Source organism: Callithrix jacchus, chromosome 4 (genome assembly GCF_049354715.1).
Source record: "Callithrix jacchus isolate 240 chromosome 4, calJac240_pri, whole genome shotgun sequence".
Lineage (NCBI taxonomy): Eukaryota > Metazoa > Chordata > Mammalia > Primates > Cebidae > Callithrix > Callithrix jacchus.
This window is the reverse complement of record NC_133505.1, coordinates 73,950,852-73,973,487: the sequence shown is the minus strand read 5'-3', so window position 1 is coordinate 73,973,487 and position 22,636 is coordinate 73,950,852. Positions and strand designations below refer to the sequence as shown.

General features: G+C 34.4%; 1 protein-coding gene across 7 annotated transcripts in view; it reads right to left on the bottom strand.

Annotated features, from left to right (window-relative positions):
* Positions 1 to 22,636, bottom strand: part of ADGRB3 (adhesion G protein-coupled receptor B3) — a 771,381-nt gene that overhangs the window by 460,239 nt on the left and 288,506 nt on the right. For 5 of the 7 annotated variants that reach the window (XM_078369486.1, XM_002746712.7, XM_008994633.5 and 2 more), the window contains 2 exons: positions 19,625 to 19,786; positions 12,457 to 12,621 (listed from right to left, as the gene is read on the bottom strand). In XM_078369486.1, the coding sequence (XP_078225612.1) occupies positions 12,457 to 12,621; positions 19,625 to 19,786 (327 nt within the window). The remainder of the gene's footprint in view (positions 1 to 12,456; positions 12,622 to 19,624; positions 19,787 to 22,636) is intronic. The other 2 variants (XM_054254148.2, XM_008994634.5) reach the window with 1 other exon arrangement.

Genomic DNA, 22,636 nt, shown 5'->3' with positions numbered 1-22,636 from the left:
GAACAACCAAATAGGTGCAATAAAAAATGATAAAGGGGAAATCACCACAGATTCCACAGAAATTCAAACCATCATCAGAGAATATTACAAACAACTCTATGCGCATAAACTAGTAAACCTGGAAGAAATGGATAAATTCCTGGATTCCTGTGTCCTCCCAAGCCTAAACCAGGAGGAAGCTGAAACTATGAATAGACCAATAACAAGGTCTGAAGTTGACGCAGAAATTAAGAGCCTACCACACAAAAAAAGCCCAGGTCCAGACGGGTTCACAGCCGAATTCTACCAGACACACAAGGAGGAGCTGGTACCATTTCTCCTAAAACTATTTCAAACAATCCAAAAAGAGGGAATCCTTCCCAAATCATTTTATGAGACCAACATCATTCTGATACCAAAACCCGGCAGAGACCCAACAAGAAAAGAAAACTTCAGGCCAATATCCATGATGAACATAGATGCAAAAATCTTCAATAAAATATTGGCAAGCCGATTGCAACAGCAAATCAAAAAACTTATTCATCATGATCAAGTAGGATTCATCCCGGGGATGCAAGGCTGGTTCAACATATGCAAGTCTATCAACGTAATTCACCACATAAACAGAACCAAAAACAAAAACCACATGATTATCTCAATTGACGCAGAGAAGGCATTTGACAAAATTCAACAGCCCTTTATGCTAAAAACCCTCAATAAACTCGGTATCGATGGAACGTATCTTAAAGTAATAAAAGCTATTTATGACAAACCAACAGCCAATATCATACTGAATGGGCAAAAACTGGAAGCATTCCCTTTGAAATCTGGCACTAGACAAGGATGCCCTCTCTCACCACTCCTATTCAATATAGTACTGGAAGTTCTAGCCAGAGCAATCAGGCAAGAAAAAGAAATAAAGGGTATTCAAATAGGAAAGGTGGAAGCCAAATTGTCTCTATTTGCAGACGACATGATAGTATACCTAGAAGACCCCATCACCTCAGTGCAAAAACTCCTGAAACTGATAAGCAACTTCAGCAAAGTCTCAGGATATAAAATCAATGTGCAAAAATCACAAGCATTCGTCTACACCAATAACAGACTTAAAGAAAGCCAAATCAAGAGCGAACTGCCATTCGCAATTGCTACAAAAAGAATAGAATACCTTGGAATACAACTCACAAGGAACGTAAGAGACCTCTTCAAGGAGAACTACAAACCACTGCTCAACGAAATCAGAGAGGACACAAAGAGATGGAGAAACATTCCATGTTCATGGTTAGGAAGAATTAATATCGTGAAAATGGCTATACTGCCCAAAGTAATTTACAGAATCAACGCTATCCCCATCAAGCTACCATTGACTTTCTTCACAGAACTGGAAAAAACCACCATGAACTTCATAGGGAACCATAAGAGAGCCCGCATAGCCAAGTCAATTCTAAGCAAAAAGAACACAGCGGGGGGCATCACGCTACCAGATTTCAAACTATACTACAAGTCTACAGTAATCAAAACAGCATGGTACTGGTACCAAAATAGAGATATAGACCAATGGAACAAAACAGAGGCACCGGAGGCAACACAACATACATGCAACTATACAATCTTTGATAAACCTGACAAAAACAAGCAATGGGGAAAGGATTCCATGTTTAACAAATGGTGTTGGGAAAACTGGCTAGCCATGTGCAGAAAGCAGAAACTGGACCCCTTCCTGACACCTTACACTAAAATTAACTCCAGATGGATTAAAGACTTAAACATAAGACCTGGCACCATAAAAACCCTAGAAGAAAATCTAGGCAAAACTACCCAGGACATAGGAGTAGGCAAGGACTTCACGAACAAAACACCAAAAGCATTGGCAACAAAAGCCAAAATAGACAAATGGGACCTAATGAAACTCCACAGCTTCTGCACGGCAAAAGAAACAGTCACTAGAGTGGATCGGCAACCTACAGAATGGGAAAAAATTTTCGCAGTCTACCCATCTGACAAAGGGCTGATATCCAGAATTTACAAAGAACTCAAACAGATTTACAGGAAAAAAACAAACAAGCCTATTCAAAAGTGGGCAAAGGATATGAACAGATACTTAATGAAAGAAGACATATATGAGGCCAACAATCATATGAAAAAATGCTCACCGTCACTGGTCATCAGAGAGATGCAAATCAAAACCACATTGAGATACCATCTCACGCCAGTTAGAATGGCGATCATTAAAAAATCTGGAGACAACAGATGCTGGAGAGGATGTGGAGAAAAAGGAACACTTTTACACTGTTGGTGGGAGTGTAAATTAGTTCAACCATTGTGGAAGACAGTGTGGCGATTCCTCAAGGCCTTAGAAATAGAAATTCCATTTGACCCAGCAATCCCATTACTGGGTATATATCCAAAAGACTATAAATCGTTCTACTATAAGGACACATGTACACGAATGTTCATTGCAGCACTGTTTACAATAGCAAAGACCTGGAATCAACCCAAATGCCCATTGATAATAGACTGGATTGGAAAAATGTGGCACATATACACCATGGAATATTATGCAGCAATCAGAATGATGAGTTTGTGTAGTTTGTAGGGACATGGATGAATCTGGAGAACATCATCCTCAGCAAACTGACACAAGAACAGAAAATGAAACACCGCATATTCTCACTCATAGGTGGGTGATGAAAAATGAGAACACATGGACACAGAAAGGGGAGTACTAAACACTGGGGTCTATTGGGGGGAAAAGGGGAGGGCCAGTGGGAGGGGGAGGTTGGGAGGGATAGCCTGGGGAGAAATGCCAAATGTGGGTGAAGGGGAGAAGAAAAGCAAAGCACACTGCCATGTGTGTACCTACGCAACTGTCTTGCATGCTCTGCTCATGTACCCCAAAACCTAAAATCCAATTAAAAAAATAAATAAATAAAAAATAAATAAATAAATAAAGGTTGAGATAAACATAAAAAAAAAAAAAGAAATCTGAGGAGTAATTTGAGGTTCAACACTATCATAAACATCAACAAAACATGTATTTTAGATGGGATCAGTTTTGTTTACAAAGTCAGTAACACACAAAAAAATAAAATTGAAGATGTACCAAGTGGGCATTTTTTGTAGTTTTTTTTTACACTGATAACCGAAAGATCCTTTTATTGAACATTAACTGCACTGTTATGAAGGAATTGGCTTGACAAAATAACTCATTAGATATAAGAAACAAAAGAGGAAAGGCCTAGTATTTCTTCAGTGTGTCGAATCTAAGTCATTGAGGAAACAGATAATTTAAAAGTCAGGTAGAAGAGACATATATAAATTTAACTTAAAAAGCTAGACAACAGACAGTATATACATGTATACACACACACACACACACACATAAGTTCACAATATATATTTTATATATGTGTGTGTGTGTGTATATATATATATATTTTTCATGCCAAATATGAGACATGGTTTTATTTTTAATTTTTTTCTTTTCAGTGATATTCTGGATTTAAAAAAAATATTAATGAATTTGTTTTACAGACCTCAGCCCCATAACATTCTGTAAACAGTTGTGTCATTTTACCAAATGAGAGAAAAAATGGAGGACAGGGAGGCTTTGGGGAGGTGAAAATCAAGAGTTCTGTTTCGGATAAGTAAGCATTTCTAGATGGACTATGTACATTATCTTTTAGGGACAAATGTAGAGAAATTTTTAAATAAAAATAATTTATTATGTTATATATTGCTATTTCTTTTTTTTATAAGCACTCATCTAGGTTCTCCAAGATCGGAGGGAACAGCTTTTTTTTTTTTATCTGATGTTTAACTGGAGAGCTAAAGTGGTGAGGAAGCTGCTTCTCCTTCAACTCTGCATGCAGGCTTGGCTTTTTACCTGGCTCGGCAGCGAGGCAGTAGAGACAATCAATGCCTCTCCCCACTCAATGACTGTTCCTTGTGTATGGCTTACTTCAAATATTTGTAAGAGGGACCTCTCAGGGTCATCGCAAACCTACGAATTTAAAAATACCTCAAAGCTTTCTTTTTGAAACTGTTTCTATTGAAAACTGATTCACATCTTAGCATTCTGTAAGAAAAGAGTTCCCTAGTAAGTTGGGGAAATACAAACACTCCACAAACCCTCTTGGAGTCTCAACACACACAGGAGTAAAGATTTATAGAGAATTTAGGCTGTGATTGGCATTACTCAGCTGGGCCATGGGGAACTCAGGACTGGCTGAGGTCTGCTCTTATGAATGTATAGTGTGGGGGCAGATGATAAACGAGTAAACAAACCAGAGCATTTCACTAGAGGTCTTATGAAGACAACATGATAAAGAGGGCGATGCAATAGAGAGTGCTCAGGAGAGGATGATATAAGAGCTGAGTCTGAATCACTGGACAGAACCAACTTTTAATTTCCACCTCCCCAAAGCCTCCCTCTCCTCCATTTTTTTCTCATTCAGTAAAATAACACTACCATTTCCAGAAATACTATGAGGCTGAGGACTGTAAAAGAAATTCTCTAATAATTTTTTAAGAATCCAGAATATCACTGAAAAGAAAAAAATAAAAAATTAAACAATGTCTCCTATTTGGCACTAAAAAATCTTTATATGTAAAATATCTGTTATGTGAAGATCTGTGTTCAGGAATAGAGAGAAGGCTGAGGCTTGTGGGGATCCTGGAAAAGGGGAGGTGGCAGGAGATGGGTTCAGATGCTGTGCAGAAGCCAGATCTTATAGGCCCTATAGGCCGTTCACCCAGGGAAGATGTAAAGAATGAGAAGATTTTAAAGTAAGGAAGTGATAAGATATAATTTACATTTTAAAACTTAATATTGTGTTTTTGTGTGGAATGGATGGTACAGGGGCAAGGATGGTTACTATGAAATACTGGGGGACTATACTGTATAGAGTCCAGAGCTGATGGCAGCTTGGATTATGGTTGCATCAGTGGCATAGAAAAAAAGTGGATGAATTCACAATGTTTTCTGGATGTAGAGCTGGCAGGTTTGTGGTAGGGTGTAGAAAAATATAAAATAAAGATTGACTTTTAGGATTTTGCCTTAATCAAATAGGTAAAGGGTTGATTCTTTAATTGAATTGGGTTAGACTAGTGTTCAATTTGAGTGTTATCAAATTTTCTAGTTTTTTTAATGTTAAATTTGGAACTCCATTTTAGACATGAAGAGTGACTGCAATAAATAACCTTAGAAATTTACTTCTCAAATTTAATTGAATAGTATCCCATAACTTCTTTTTTAATTCATAGAACTCCATTTAATAAACACTATACTAGAATACATAACTTCTTCTCTCATTTGTAGCCAAGTCAGAATCAACACTTTCTTAGGCTGTTTCAATTTCTCTTCTTTCTCATTATAAACACTTGCGGTTGGATTATTTTTTCTTAATATTAGTTTTCAATTTAAAAACTCCAAAAGTCTATTACTTTCTGAGCCATTCTACAAAAGTGCCTAAGAATGAAGAGCAACAAGGCTGGGTTTTGAAGCTGGGAGAATGCTGAGAGATCAGCCTGCTTTACCATCCTGTAACATGCTCCCTTATATGCCAGTGTCACATTGCAGACAACTAAAGTTTCACTTCAGCAGTGTGACAAACTACCAGACTTTCTGAAACTAGAAGAGTTAAAACTGCAAAGACTAAACTGCTAGGTTCCTGGGGTTTACTTCGTTATGTGAACTTCTTCCTGCCTTATATATGGAGTTGCAATTGGGCTCCCTTTGAAGATAAAATTGTCTTTTGTGTACAAGAGCCAAATTAACTTCTGTAATATATTTTAATAAATACATTATTTTCCAGTCTGTTCTTACATTTTGACCCATAACTGTTAACAATTTAGAAGAGGTTAGATAAAAATAACCACAAATTAGATTAAGTTGTGAATATTTTGGATAATAAAACTAACATTTCAGCAACTGTTCTGGGTTGAATATTCTTGATTGATTAAGTCATACATAGAGAAAAATTCTGGACGTTGGCTTGAAAGTTATTTCATTTTGTGCTGGCCAATTTGCAGAGTTCAGATTGCAGTAAGCTGGGAGTTATCCAGGGATCTGTAAAGACTCTTTCAGGACCCACGACTAAAATGTACAAGAGTCCAACTTCTGCCTGGCATAGTAGCTCATTCATGTTACCCCAGAGCTTTGAGAGGCTGAGGTAGAAGGACTGCTTGAGGTATGAGTTTAAGAACAGCCTGAGAAATATAGTGGGACCCTGTCTCTACAAAAATTAAAAAAAAAAAAAAAGCAGTTAGCCGGATGTGGTATTGCACACAAGTAGTCTCAGCTACTCAGGAAGCTGAGGTGGGGGAGTGCTTAAGGCCAGGATTTCCAGGTACAATGAGCTATGATCATGCCACTGCACCCTGGCCTGGGTGACAGAGCAAGACCCTGCGTCTAAAAAACAGAGTAATACCTCTTGCTTTGGGCATATGCTGAAAAGCTAAAATCTGTCTTCCATTTACCATTTTAAACTAAACTACATAGGAGGAAAATAAAAAAGCAACATCATTTTTAAAAATTAAAATTAAAATATAAAATGATAATGGTAAGGCTAAGAAGGATATAAAAAGTTTATTAAAGGTTGAATGAGAAAAAATATTAAATAGTAAGATCAAGCCAAGAAAGACAAAACTAATATAAATATATTTTAAGCTAAGAACTGAAAAAAACACTGGAATAATGCCCAAAATCTAAAATGCCATAAAACTAATATAATTGTCATACAACAGGCTAGGTGGCTAAGAAGATAAAATCCATATCAATTAAAGAACAGGTTAATGAGGCAGCATTTGAGTTACAAATTATAACAACCTCATGCAAACATAATCAGGGACCTTTGAACCAAGTTCCAGCAAATGTTTAGCATCCTCCTACTCACTGTCTTCACCAGAAAGGCTCCCTGCAGAGACTGAGGGCAGAGCATCCTCCTATAGTTGTTGTAGACCAAAATTTTGGGTTCATAGGAGACTGAAGCCTCCTGCTCTAGGTAACAGAGATATTTGGGTCCATCTGTGTTTCTGAGGCCATACTCTTAGGTGACTCTTTCTCTCATCTTAGGGTTTGTAAGAGTATGAAATATATCTGGAAACTTCAACTTGGCAGTATCCTTCTGGTGGGGTTTTGGGAACCCAGGAAAGCATTTTTCAAATGCAGGTTGATGGGTGTGACAGTGCTCAGCCCAACAGAGTGACACAGCCTGTATGAAAGTACTTCATCCTAGCACAAATCTGGGAGAAAAATCCCTTTGAGTCCATGACTAAGATGATAGAGCTCATCCCAGCACTTTGGGAGGCCGAGGAAGGTGGATCATGAGGTCAAGAGATCGAGACCATCCTGGTCAACATGGTGAAACCCCGTCTCTACTAAAATACAAAAAATTAGCTGGGCATGGTGGCGCGCGCCAGTAGTCCCAGCTACTCGGGAGGCTGAGGCAGGAGAATTGCCTGAACCCAGGAGGCGGAGGTTTCAGTGAGCCAAGATCGTGCCATTGCACTCCAACCTGGGTAACAAGGGCGAAACTCCGTCTCAAAAACAAAAAATAAATAAATAAATAATAATAATAAGAAGATGATAGAGCTCAATAATTATCATACTATCCCTAGTTTATTTGACCTATTTCTTCCAAAATCCCTTAAATTTAAATTAATATATTCATATAAATCATTAAAAAATTATCTACATCAATGTTTATACTATTCAAATATAATAATTATAATAATATATCAATCCTATAATATTAAGAGGTAATGAAAACTGACTAATTCATAAAAAAAGAAATTAAAAAATAGAGTATATAAATTGCCCAAGTAAATATTTTAATTACCAATTGGGGCTGAACTTTAATCCATATCTTCTGAATCACAGACCACTCTTTTTCCCACTGAATCAGATAATTAAATCCATATATTTATATTTCTTTATATAAATAAAGACTTATTTACCAACAGATCTTCCATTTATTTTAGTCTTTAATCTGTCACTCAGTTATTACTTATCTTTGTCCCCTATATTATTTATACTCTACTGCATGGACACATATCATACTGAGAAAAGTCCACACTGAAAACAGTACAAACTAAACTCATTAGCTCCTCTAATATTCAACTACTGACTAGGGGAGAATATTACTATAAAGTAAAAAGCTATAAAGAAAATTAGTATAAAACTTCAGGCTTTTAACTAAGAACTTAAGCTTTTTATGTTCCCAGAAGCATTTAATTTTGGAAATGGTTATATAAATTTTATTTTGGGTATATATATCTATATAATTTTAATGGCAGTCATACTGGAAAATGCAGCTCTCCATTATATACGACATTTTTTCTCCAGTTAAATATTAATAAAAATCAAGACCATTAAGAACAGAGGGTTCTAAAGTGATCAAATAGCCCTAGATGGGGAATTACCATAAAAAGACACAGATAGACCTGATTAGCAGCTTGCCTGATGTGCACAGAAAAACTGTTATCTTTTGTTAGACCTAAACCATGTCAGAAAACATCAGTCACATGCACGGACACTTAGGAGACAGAAACAAGGTAACAGTGCAACTCATAAAGTACCAAACATACTTCTTTCTCAGCTAATACGAATGAATGCTCTTTCTTTACCAATTATGGCTGGTCTTCCCTTCACCGAGGTAATTTATTAAAGTATCCAATCACAGAATTGTCACACCTTCCAGACAGCATCCAGTTCAGAATAAATGCCGCTTCCTTAAACCCTCTGCCAGATCACTTAACGTAAGCTCAAATTCCATATTTCTAACACTCCGTTATGGAGGTCCCCACAGTTCCTCTATGTTAGTTTCCCCTCACTCTCCAACTCAGCTAGGTCAACTACAGGTGTGATTCTGATGGACTTTGGTTGAAGGGCATTAACATACTGCTATTAATTCTTTCACAGTATTTACTCCCTATCAGGTTCCCCACCTTACAGCATCTCACAAAGTCCTAAGAAGTAGGTATTTACTATTGTCCCCATTTTACATATGAACAAAGATTAGATGAGTGACACGAATATATTAAAATGTAAAAATCTAAATTTAAATACGTGTTCTTTTGCAAAAGTCCAAGACCACTCTGCCTCATCGCATCAATGTATTAGGAAAGAGACATAGAAAATGTCCTTTAAATATTGAGATATTAGAAATTTGGATATGTCTGTGTCAAGATAATCCATTTAATAGTAATTTTTTTTGTTTTTCACCGGGTATAAAGTTGCAGGGAGAGAGAAACAGGGAATAAAAGAAAATTTATTTATCCTCACATATGTAAATTATTAACTGAGAATTGACATTATTAAGCAAATTCTCAATTAATGACTACAATGACAATTCAGAGAAAATAGAAAACCTAGGCCGGGCACAGTGACTCAGGGCTGTAATTCCAGCACTTTGGGAGGCCAAGGCAGGTGGATCACCTGAGGTCAGGAGTTCGAGACCAGGCTGGCTAACATGGTGAAACCCCATCTCTACTAAAAATAAAACATTAGCCAGCTGTGGTGGCAAATGCCTGTAGTCCCAGCTACTCAAGAGGTTGAGGCAGGAGAATTGGTTGAATGCAGGAGGCAGAGGTTGCAGTGAGCTGAGATTGCACCACTGCACTCCCACCTGGGAGACAGAGTGAGACTCCATCTCGAAAAAAAAAAAAAGGAAAAAAGAAAACATAATTTGGACCACCAGAACTGTGGTGAGATAAGTAAAACAAACCCCAAAGACCACTTAACACAGACACACACAGACACACAGACACACACACACACACACACACACACACACACATACACACACCCTTTCCATAATATTTTAATTGTCATTATGGATTACAAAAGGAGGAATAGACCACATCATGTTTATGAGGCAGGAAATACCTTTTTGTTTCTCTATGCCTCTTGCCCATCCTGCTTTATCAGTATCAGCCCCCTGTCCTCAGACCCAGTATACAAATTAGTAACTAACAACTCACACTAGGAAATACTATATCTTCATTTTTCTTTTTTCCTTCCTTCCTTATACAGATCCCAGGCAATGGTTTTCTCTCACCTCAGAAGAAGTGGGAAGAAGTTGTACATTGACTCAGCAAGGAATCTGATAGCATATTATCTACTTATATATCAAATTCTGAATACCTAAAAGTATTTCATTATTTGATATAAACAATGCATGCCATTCCTACATAATATCTATTTCATTGTAGTGGTTACATGCATGTTTCTTAAAAAGAGGATTCTTTATGACTATAATACTGTTTTAGCATTATCCCACACAAAAATGTCACTGCCCATTACCACAACCCACCCCATCAAATCCTGGAAAAGTAGTGAGTAGCTGGAGATACAGTTTGTGGTTTTGCATGTTTCTTCTGTCCTCCTCTTGTCCGCAGTTCATTCTAGGTCTAACAGAGAAAAACTAGTGTAGGTCCTGATCTACATTGTTAGCTTTATTCCTTAATATGATATCTTAGGGATATCATGTGGGATGATTAGAAGAAATGTTGCCTGAAACCACTGAATCCTCAAGTTACCATCTTTCATTAAAGTCAGAGTATTTATATGAGATTTTCCAAACTGCATTCAACTTTGTACATGCTTATGTCTGAATCTTCTGAATCTTCTGAATGAATAGTAAAACATCTGAAATCAGGGACTATATATACTTCTTAGTAGTGCCTTACATCTAGTCGATAGTTGATGATGCTTTCATATACAGTGAAGGTGCCTGAGTTTAGCTATAAGATTATGAGTTCTAATGAGAATTTCAAATGATTCTACCAAGTAAATCTACATATTTTAAAATCATAATGTCAATTTTTTTTGGCACAGTCTAGAAACTTAAAAAAATCTTAATTATTAGAGTTCACTTTCAGATACTAAATTCATAGAGATACAATGTGGTAAGAATTTTACATTTTTTATGATGCAACTAAATTTAAGAATAAAAATAACGGGAGTCAGAAATGACACATGATATATTTAAGTACTCAAGGATATGTCCATGTGCTGAGCTAGGTCACATTTACAAATAATACAGTTATAATGCACAAAAATAAAGGGCCTACATGAAAGAAAGCCATCTGATTTCATTGGGCTTAGAGTGCTGCCAATGATAATGTAATACCATTAAAATCCAAGGAATACCACTAAAATCCACTTACAAACATGTGGTTACCACTTGAGTGATAAAGTTCCAAAACTGTATCAACTTAAGAAAATGAGTTTTCACATCTGAATTCTAAGATAGCCTCTCTACTGATGTCTAAGAATTTTACTCCTAGAAAAGTTAATGGAAAGTAGACTATGAGAAACTTGGTTCACAATATTTTAACCGATCAATGTCGTTTTATGTTTGTATTTGTGGAGTCCAGCTGACATAAAAAAGTAACAAAAAAGTATTTTAAATTTCTATAGTTATTGGTTTTTTTTATTTTCCCATAATGTCTAGTTTTTTGCACTTTATGGACAAATAAGAGTAAATCATATTTGATTCTATCTAGGAATAGATAAAATTAAAAAGTATAAACTTGCACAAATCTCTGTTGAAAGCACAAGGCATCACTACCTATTTGTGTGTCTGCCTGCCTGTGTGTTTATAGAGAGAGAAATAAGACAGAATGTTACTTATTTCATAAACAGATTTTATAGTATCTGTTAACAAATAAGTAATCATGGTTTTGACTTTCTACTCTTCATAATTGTATGAATATTAACTCATGTAAGTTATGTTCATAATTCATAAAATTCATAAAATTTTAGGAAGTAATTATATTATTCAGTAAAATGCCTTAATTCTTAATTCTATGTCATTAAGTACAGGAATCTAGCAGTCCTTCTTTGAAGTAAAGGGAACAATTAAACTTGTTAGATGACTTTTGCATATCCACACATTGGATTGTTGTTCATATTCTCCACATGTTTTAAATATTTAAAACTTCCAGAAGGACTTTGAAGCATTGCTTCATCGTGTGGGACATTAACTAGCAAGAGACCTAGAAAGTCTGATTCCCTGAAAATACTTGTCATTTTTGTACATAGTCAGTGGTACATTGCCACTCTCTAATTGAATGAGTGTAAGAGAATAATACAGGAAGGACTGGCTTTAAATCAAATCTCTTTAGTTTCAGTGTGAAGGCAATAATTAATCTCAAGTCTTTAGGACTCCTTGTAAGTTTTCCAGAAGGAAAAAACAAGTGCAAATATAAATCTTACTGGAAAACACTAATATACACATTTGTAGAAATATAATAAAAGTAAATATTGATTAACACTAAAGGACATATTCTACACCACTGCATATGATAGAATAAAGAAAAGTACCTAGTTTTAGGCGAGATACAATAACCAAAGGACACATTTTCCAGTGTGACTGAATGAAGGTTGTACTCTTAATATTTCCTGTGTACACTAGGAATCATATAAAAAACAGATAAATACAAAGATCACAAAATGCAGAATAGGCTCACCTGGGCAAAGAGCAATATTACAAGGCTTATGATGTGTCTCAGGTCCTTCACACGGCCTTCCTCCATATTGAGGAGGTGTGCATGACCTTGTTCTTGTTCTTTGGCCTCGACCACATGTAAATGAACATAAACTCCATGGTGACCATTCCTCCCATACTCCGTGTACTGTAATAAAGCAAAAAAGCTTCAACAACAAAAGCAGAGAAGTAAAATCAAAGATTACTTTCTTTATAATTAAAAAACTCATTAAACAGACAAATATGAAGGTATTTTAAAAGTTGAGATAACCTTATTTGTCATAAAATACAGTCATTAATTTTAAAAAATTATTAAAATAATGGAAAATTGCATGTGCTTTTTTTCTGCATTTGAACAGTTATTCATGTCATAAATTTTAAGCTTTTCCTTATGTTTAATGGAAATGCACCTCTCCCTCACGGTAAGATGGTCACAAATTATTTTTAAGTTAAAGTAATATTAACTATTAATATAGAAAACTAAATTTCTTATAACAGAGATAATCTTCTAGAGTTAAGGTTCTATTAAGAGAGCCAAAGGCAGACATAATTCTCCTAACATTTAAAAAATTTGGGATTAGACTTTTACAATGTTAGAAAATTTTAAAAAATCTGAAAATTGAGGGTGCATATTAACTTTTAATGTCCCATTTTAAAAATAAATATTTTGACATTTAAAAACTTGTGTTTAAAGTTACCATATTTTGAATAAGAAAGAATTTCAGAGTATCTACTCTCATAAAATATTCATCTTTTCCCTGTTTCAAAATGAATGGAAAATATGATAATCTCGTTCTAATAACCATGAAACAAGAAGATGCTTTTCCTTCTCTAACAACTTGATAGAACTGGAAATTACCAAATTTGCATAAATTTCTAAAGAAAATAATTATACCTAACATAAATATGAAAATATCCAGGCCGGGTGCGGTGGCTCAAGCCTGTAATCCCAGCACTTTGGGAGGCCAAGGCGGGTGGATCACGAGGTCGAGAGATCGAGACCAACCTGGTCAACATGGTGAAACCTTATCTCTACTAAAAATACAAAAAATTATCTGGGCACGGTGGTGCGTGTCCGTAATCCCAACTACTCAGGAGGCTGAGGCAGGAGAATTGCCTCAACCCAGGAGGCAGAGGTTGCGGTGAGCCGAGATCGCGCCATTGCATTCCAGCCTGGGTAACAAGAGCAAAACTTGGTCTCAAAAAAAAAAAAAGAAAATATTTATTCTTCATATACTACTTTAATGAGTTCACACAATCTTAAATAACATAGCTTGTGTTCTTTCAGAACAACCACTACGAATAAATATTGTTATATATTTACAAAAGACCACCAAGATTCAGTGTTTAGGCACACATGGTGGCTCACGCCTGTAATCCCAACACTTTCAGAGGCCGAGCGTGGCAAATCACTTGAGGTCAGTAGCTCGAGACCAGCCTGGTCAACGTGGTAAAACCTCGTCTCTACTAAAAATGAAAAAATTAGTATGTGCCTGTAGTCCCAGCTACATAGGAAGCTGAGGCAGGAGAATCACTTGAACCTGAGTGGTGGGGGTTGAACCGAGATCATGCCACTGTACTCCAGCCTGGGCAACAGAGCCAGTCTCCGTCTCCAAAAAATAAGGATTCAGTGCTTTATCCCTTCCTTGCATGATCAAATCACCAATCTAATCCTAATTCTTAATACTTGAGACAATACATAATAGCACTCTAATAGACAATATCAATAAAAAGGCATGACAAAAAATGTGCCTTTTGGTTCAAAAGCTCCAGTCTTGATGTTGAACCTCTAGCCTTGGTATACTCTTAGAAGTTCAAGAGGCCAGATGTTTGATATTACAACCACAGATATGATTAGGAGAGTAGAAATTTATAGAGGAAAATGACCAGAAAAAAGTTCATGAAAGGGTAAGGGTAAGCATAAGTTCATAAAAAGTGGCAGAGGAATTATGCCGGTAAATATATCTAGAATCTTCATGTGTATTCCTACCAAGTTGTTACTTTAGAAATACAGACAGGATACCTTAATTGTGAGATACCCCATCCTCTTCTATTTGTGTTATTTAGTTGCCTCAATTGGTTTTGATAATATGTTTAAACAATGAAAAAAAAGCCAATAGAAACATTCAATGAAAAGCTCTTAAAGATTCTGAGAGCCTTGTTGGGAAATAAAGTTTTAAAATAATATATAGGAAAAAACAAAAAAGTGAGAAAAATTAAGAAGTTTTACTTTTTCCCATAAAATTTGGGGTAAACCAAAGCCAATGTATATCCATTAATATATATTTAAAAAGTAAGTCTCCATTTAGCTCTAATAAAATTGTACATATAAGATGTATATATTATCTAGATATAGAAATGTTTATGTATGTATATATGATCAATTATGGAAAAATAATTTAAAAGTAGATACATCAATATACTTTGTCATATTAAATGAATATTTTTATAAACTACTGCATTTATTTCCAATTACCAAGATTTTTCTTAAAACAACCTTTTATCCTCCTATTTTAAAAACCTTTTCTCCTTCTATTTTCTCCTCCTATATAAAAAGTTAATGATGCTATATAAAATTCATATTGCTGCTTCTGTTCATTTTTTCTTCTGTCAAATTCTACTGTTCTATATACATTTCATAATCCCAGAAAAAAAGAAAGATGCTAAATTGGCATATTTTCCTCCATGAATCTCAAAAAATGTTGATTAACCTTGATGGCTAAAATTATGAATCTGGAATCTTCAGAAAATTAATGTTACTTAATACTTTCAAACAGTCTTTATAGCTACATGGTCAAAGTTCATGACTCTTTCATATCATTTTAAAAAAGTTAGTTTTTTCATTTGAAAAGGATACAAATCATTAACAATGTCAATTTAGAGACTATTGAGTTAGTAGAAAATTATAGCACATACCTTATAATGTTTATAGATGCAATTCATAAGATTAATGTTAAAGATTAGACATTTTTATTTTAATGGCAAATTGTTATATTTTTTTTATTTTTCAGTCAAACATGAGAATCTATACATAATCTAGTTCATTTAAAATGATCCTAATAAAACCAATATATTTAAATGAAATTCATTCATTTTTATAGTTTTCTTCCTTAGCTTAGGCATTATATCTTTTGTGATAACTAGAGATGAAATGAAGAATATGTAATACACAAAATATATTACAACCATATTTTAAAATAAACATAAATTTTCTTATAATTTAGATTGAGCTGCATGTAAAATATTTTTTAAGAAACAAATGGATATGAGAACTGTAATTTTTACAAAAAAAAAATTTCAAAAGCATTCCTTAGCTCGAAAAAACTTCCTCTACAGGATCAAAATACATATAGAGTACACCAGTGGCTCTCAACCAGTGGCAGTATTGCTCCCCAGGTGACATTTGGCAATGTCTGGAGACATATTTTGGTGTCACAACTTGGGGGAAAGTAAGAGGCTACTGGCATCTAGTGAGTAAAGGCGAGGTATGTTCTTCAACATTAAAAAATGCACAGGATGGACTCCCCAACAAAGACTTTTTGGGGTCAAAATGTCAGTAGTAATGAGGTTGAGAAGCCCTGGAACAAACCATAAAATTGTAATTCAACTAGGACAATAAATTGCACTATCGAAAGCAGTACTCTATTTTTCTCAATTTATTTTCTGTTTATGTCTATTGTTTTTACTTTGAGTAATAAGAGCTTTTGGACAGAGTACAATGTCAAAACAAAATTTCTGCTAAACCTTAAATATTATAGGATCCATATTGAAGTAACACATTATTGCATAATTTAATTAAGGCAGACTTCTTTTGAAATTTGAATACTGGTAAATGGTAACTAACTTAAAACACTATGGATTAGTCTTTTATAGTACAAATAAATATAACCTCTACTTCTATCATTCCATGTATTTTGTGGAAAGTGACTTTAATATACAATTTGTTCATTTCTTGTGTCTTTTTCATTAATTAAATGCCAATCACATTTGTTGCAAAATGTGACAAATCAGTTACTGATTTCAAAGTTAATTTTCTTCTTGATAATGTATTATTTTAGGAAGATATTTGCACTGTTTAAAACATTACATTTTAAAAATTCATTTCTTGTCACTATTTTCACGATATATTAGATAGCAAAGAAAGTACATATTTACCAGCACAACAAATAGTGAAATAAAACATTGGCACAAAATAGTTCATAACAAATACAATAACCATATGAAAAAATTTCAATTCCTTAATGGGGTACTTATTCTGTGTTTTTAGGTTGCTAAATTATCCTTCATGTTTGGAAAATTAAAGACAAATCAACAAAACGTTCTCATTTTCTTCAACATTCTGAACTAAAACAATGATTAAAAGATAAACTTCTTCTCAACAGTACTATTTAATTGAATTTAGAAAGAAAAAGACTATGTATATAAAGGTGAAGAGGAGCTAGCAATTGGTATGCAGTTCTGTAGGTGTAAGGGTAAGAGGTTTAAGTAATTTATATCTACTGTTCCATTATTGGAACACTTAGCATGTGGGAGTTACTTATATTTTACTGCTCAAGGTCATCACCAAGATCTGATTTTTCAAATTCAAAAAATGGAAACTTCAGGAATAAATAAGGAAGAAACTCTTTAAATTAAAACTCTTTATAGAATATTATAAAGTCTTTTGGACATCAGACACAGTGAAAAAGTGGGTTTGGCCGTTCTTTGTGAGAGAAGCACTCTGATCCCACCACAGATGCTCTCCGTACCCAGTGAAGGCATTAATCAGCGGTCTCTGGCAGAAGGATGGCAACTTTCATATGTCATCCTTATGAATGTGCATAACTAGTGACTGGGAAGTAGGCTCTGAATGGAAAATTTGAGGAAGCACCTTCGAATCCACTCAGACTCACATTTGGAGATCCATTTGCCATAATACTATCTGTATTATGTATGTATTATGTATCTGAAAGGGTCATGTTCAAACACATGCTGATTAGATAAATTTATATTGCAAGTACAGCATAATTCTTTATCAACATTTTTTTCATCGTCAAGGACAGGAAACTTGATCCTAGATCTCTTTATGTCAAGACTATAAGTAGGGAACAGCTTTAAGTATTCTTCCCAGAAAACCCGCTCCACCCACACCTGAATGAAAATAAATATCTACCGTTGTGGTCTGAAGATTTCATTTACAAAACATATTGGTCAAATGATACATAATTACAGTTAGATATGAGGAATAAATTCAAGAGATCTATTATACTGCATTGTGACTATGGTTAATGACTACTGTATTCTTAAAAAATGTAAAGAGAGTGGATGTTAAATGCTCTCAGCACAAAAATGATAACTATACTCAGTAATACTTTATTAATTAGCTAGATTTAACCATTCCACAACATAGATATACCTCTACTATCATGTTATACAAGATTAAAAACATACATGTTACCTGTCAGCTTAAAAAATAAAATAAAATCCCCAGGTCCTTGCTTCTACTTGTTTTCCTTCTGTTGCCAAATGTACCTAGAATCTGTCTGCTCTATGACTCATTTTTAATCATATTTTTCATGTTCTTTCCCCTTTCATAAACTCCTTAAACATTTTTTTTCTTATGAATCTTTTTAGTTTTCAGTTCATGTGTTTTCTTGCTCTAGTCTAATTCACTGAGCCTCACACATTTTTCTTGTTCTCAGTGGCAATTATTGCTCTTTTCCAGTTAATTCTGCCTTTCCCTCCTCATAGGCTTCAGTTTTCTGCCGGGCTTAGCTTTTAATTCTACCGTCATCTACTGCTTTGTTACCTCCCAATTCTATTCTAAAGGGATCAGCCACCTCATTGCATCATTCCTCCTCCACCTTCTGCCCACCACTTTCTTTACCTTTTATTTCCTCTACACTGTCCTTTTTTTATTGTGATACAAAGCACACAATGCAAAATTTACCATGTAACCAATTTTTAGTATACAGCAGTAGTGTTACCTATATTCATAATGTTGTGAAACAGATATTAAGACTTTTTTATTTTACAAATCTAAACTCTACACCCATTAACAGCTCTCTCAGATTGTTTTTTAATGGATCCCCTTTGCTTATTCTGCTGGAAAATTATTATTCCTGCTCTTACTTCATGCCACCCACTCTCTACTCTTGCTTTTAGCAACTGTGGAGTCAGCCATCTCTAGAAATGGAGTTTACTGAGAAACTTCTAAGCACAAGCTAGCAGATGAAAGGCTGCTGCAGTGCAAGTCACTTTCTTTACACCCATACCCTTTTGGAGGTCCCTGGAAAGGCTGTGAATGCAAGTCCAGTGTCAACTGCAGCTGTCAATATGTTTGTAGTCATCCATCACCACATAAATGGTCAGACAAAAATATAAATGTGGATATTCACAACATCATGTGCTTTGGACTTCTTGAAACAAAGCCGAGAGTCATATTATTATTTATTTTTACATGAAAGTCAGTGGTCTGGGAGGGAGGAATGTCTATAATGTGCATGTGTGCATCAACTGAAGAACAAAATTGTGATATAACATGGAAAATCTGGCCCTAAATGGGTATGTTATTGTTATGCCTCATTTAACATAAAAGATCTCTCTCTCTGTCTTCCTCTCTATCTCTCTTTTCATTAAGTTTCATTTAAGTTTACAAAGCAGTGGATATCTCTGATGAGGAAAGTTACTTGAATGAAACAAAATTTTAAAAAGTTCTTTGGTCACAGGCACTCTTTTCTCTGATAGGGTGAGAGAAGTGATATAAAAACTGTTGACTGCCTGACAGGCTATGTCAACCACTGCCTTAAGCCATGAATATACATCATATTCTTAGTATGAAGGCAGATTCCATTTTTCCTCAAGCATATGATTTTAAATTTTCACCATCTAAAACACAGAAAAGATATTTGAACTTTAAATATTAGGAGTAGATACACATAGTAGAAACTGATATTTGCAGTGAAGAGGGGATCACTTATCTAATTTCTTGACTGCTTTAAGAGCAGACATAATCACATACACGGTAAAATATCACAATTGAATAAGAATTACACTTATCCATGCTAATCAAAATGTGTATACCCATTTCATATGAAAATAACAAATTGTTCCAAATTGGTAGCATGACACAATTCAATAACATCCACAATTGTAGTTGCCGCTAACACTACCTGGACAGAGGGCAGTGTTATTGCAAACCCTTGATTCTCTTAATGGGCCGCTGCAGTGTGTCCCGTAAGGTGATACACAAGTTCTGGTTCGCACCTGCGACCCTTGACCACAAGTAACTGAACATGTGCTCCACTGGGACCACTCTTCCACACCAGATTCACCTGCATGCAAGACAACAAATAAACATGAAATACTGTCTTACATATTCATCTAATAATCATTATACCAAACTAACATCATGACATGCAAGAATAATTTAAATGTAAAAATATGACAATACATGAAAACATTTCAGAGAAAATGAAGTTTAAAGAGAAATGCAAATAATGCTGATGCAAACACCAAGTTTTGCCCTAAGCATATTAGCAAAATATCTTCACAAATTACACTGTGCCATGAACACTATGAAGGAACTAGTTAGCGTTTTTCAACATGAGCAATTGTTGAAGTGATTCTCTTCAAATTAATCTAAGTCTTCGTACTTTGGTGGGAAAGGAAGCAAAAGATATTTCTCAGCTTACTCTGTGGCTTTGGTGAGTAGGAGTATATTGATGTGTTCCTCCTAAGTCCTTTATTGCATAATACCCTTTCTAATGCTAGATGATGTGGAAACTTGGGCGCTTAAGACACATCTAATTCATGTTGTATTGAGTACTGACATTTATAGTTTATTACTAGTGCAATTCCTACTTTTTCATACTATGATAGCTATTTATTTTGTGGTAATTTATTTAAATCTTTCTGCTAACAATTTCACCTATGATCTAGAGTAGTGGTTTTTTAACTCAAAATACAGGAAAATTTCTTGATCATTTCCATTAATTTGAAATGGAACTAAATTTATTTAAAGTGGGGCTCTAAGAAGCAAATGAATGTCAAAATTCATTACTTTTCTTGAAGTTGGCATCTCAATGAAACTATGTTGAATTTCTATTATTATGTCCCAAGGAAACTTAAAAGTCAAAAATTTCTAAGACCAATGAAATAGGCTTCTAATTCTGTCATGGCATCATGTTCAGGACAAATTTTAAAAATTGATTTGAAAATTTGCAGTTGCTTTTCTCCAAAGTCACACTGTGTCATTTAGCTGCTAGAAGTTAACTATTTCAGTTAACCATTTATTCGTTATAAAAGTTTGCAGGTGAAATGTTTCTAAAACCTTTGTATTACTTATTAAATAGATAAAAGGGCAATTTAACAATATTTTATGTTTCTGTTTAGAATTTGCCTTTGGAATAGAATTCAAATGATAGAATATGATCATGTATTTGTCCCTCCTTTTCTAGAGAGTTAGTAAACTACTTGGAAATTATTTGCAGTGCTACTCAAGACAGCTGGTCCACAAACTGGTTTTCTAGGACAGAAGGAGTTTGGGCCAGAATGCAATTCAACACACAGATTTTCTCAATGAGAAATTTGTTCTATAAAGAAAAAAGAGTCAGCTGAAATAAAACCTGTGCTTGATGAAGTAGTTGGTTTTACATTCTGAGGTAAACTGCTTATTCCTTTAAGACACCATAATGGCCAGTCTGCAGACAAACACTGATCCACTACCCACACTTTGAGTAGTACTGTTACAAAACATTTGTTCTTATATTGGTCTGCATTGTGACTCAGAGGCATAGATGACCATCCATTTATAAGTGGAAATATATTGTAAGGGCACAGACAATAGTAACTGGGATGACAGATTACATCAAATGGGACTGCTTTTCAGTGTTGTGATCAATGTGACTTGAAAATACTGTCTAGATAACCCTTCGCCATTTCAGAACTTATTTCTTCACAAATGTATATGTTACTAATTTAATAAAAATGTTCTTGGATGACTATTTGAATAACAGTGAAAGCCATGCTTCATAATTTGTTCTTTTACATTAAAAACTACTCTGTCAAGATTGAAAATCATTATTCTATATACCAAATAGAAGGATAATGGTTAAAAAATCCACATATATGTGTTTATGTGCACACATATTTAGCAATAGAAAATTTAAGCTGAAATTAGGGAAAATATAATGCACTTTAAAAAATGATATTCCAAACTGTTTGTGATGAGATTAAGTGAAGTATAAATATTATGGTTGCATGTTATTAATTAAAAGCCAGAAAATTATGAACAATGTGGATTCTATAAGTGAAATGATAAAGGTTATGAATAAAATTAGTTATATTTTACCATGAAAGCAGTCTTATTCCTCTTGCGTTGTCATAATGGCCGAAAAACATAATTTAACTAAACTGAGCAGTGAATCCAGATCAAGTCCTATTTTTAAATTGTTTTTGTACAAGTATTTAAACATTCTGTTGCTTCTGAATGTATGATACTGCAATGATGCTGAACAGGCTAAGCAGTGGTGCCTGGATCATGAGAGTTTGATAATGAATGCTCAGAATTGGCCTCTTCAGTCTTCCTCAAACTGATGGCTCATTTCATTGATCAAAAATAAATAAATAAATAAAAAATACTGGCTTTCAGATTTTGAATCAAATTTTGCCACTGAAATAGTGGCCTACCTATTAAAATGATCTTATAATAACTCAAGTTCTATAGTTTCAGTGACATTTCCACTAAATACTTTTTTTTCCATGCTGCATTTTCTTAGTTATAAAAGTATAAAGACTATTCTAATTAAGCACATTAGGCCATTAAGAGAATAGCTAATATACATTATAAGAAAGATGTTAAAAATATCCAATGACATTAAAATAGTAAAGTATAAGATAAAGTATACTGTTTTAAATATGGATATCTTTGGAGATAGTACAAAGTAAAGGCTCTTTAGCCTAGCACAAAAAAACAAAAGGAAACTGGAAAAGCATTGCAATTAAAGTCAGAAGACCTGTGTTTGATGAAAACCTATTGAATAATAGCTCTGTGACCTTGAGAAAGTCATTTTATTTATTTGAATGTCTTTGATAAAATGAATATATTTACTGTAAAATCTTTGAGGATTGAGTGAGATAATATGTGAGAATGTATTTTAAATTATGAAAGTTTATATTAATAT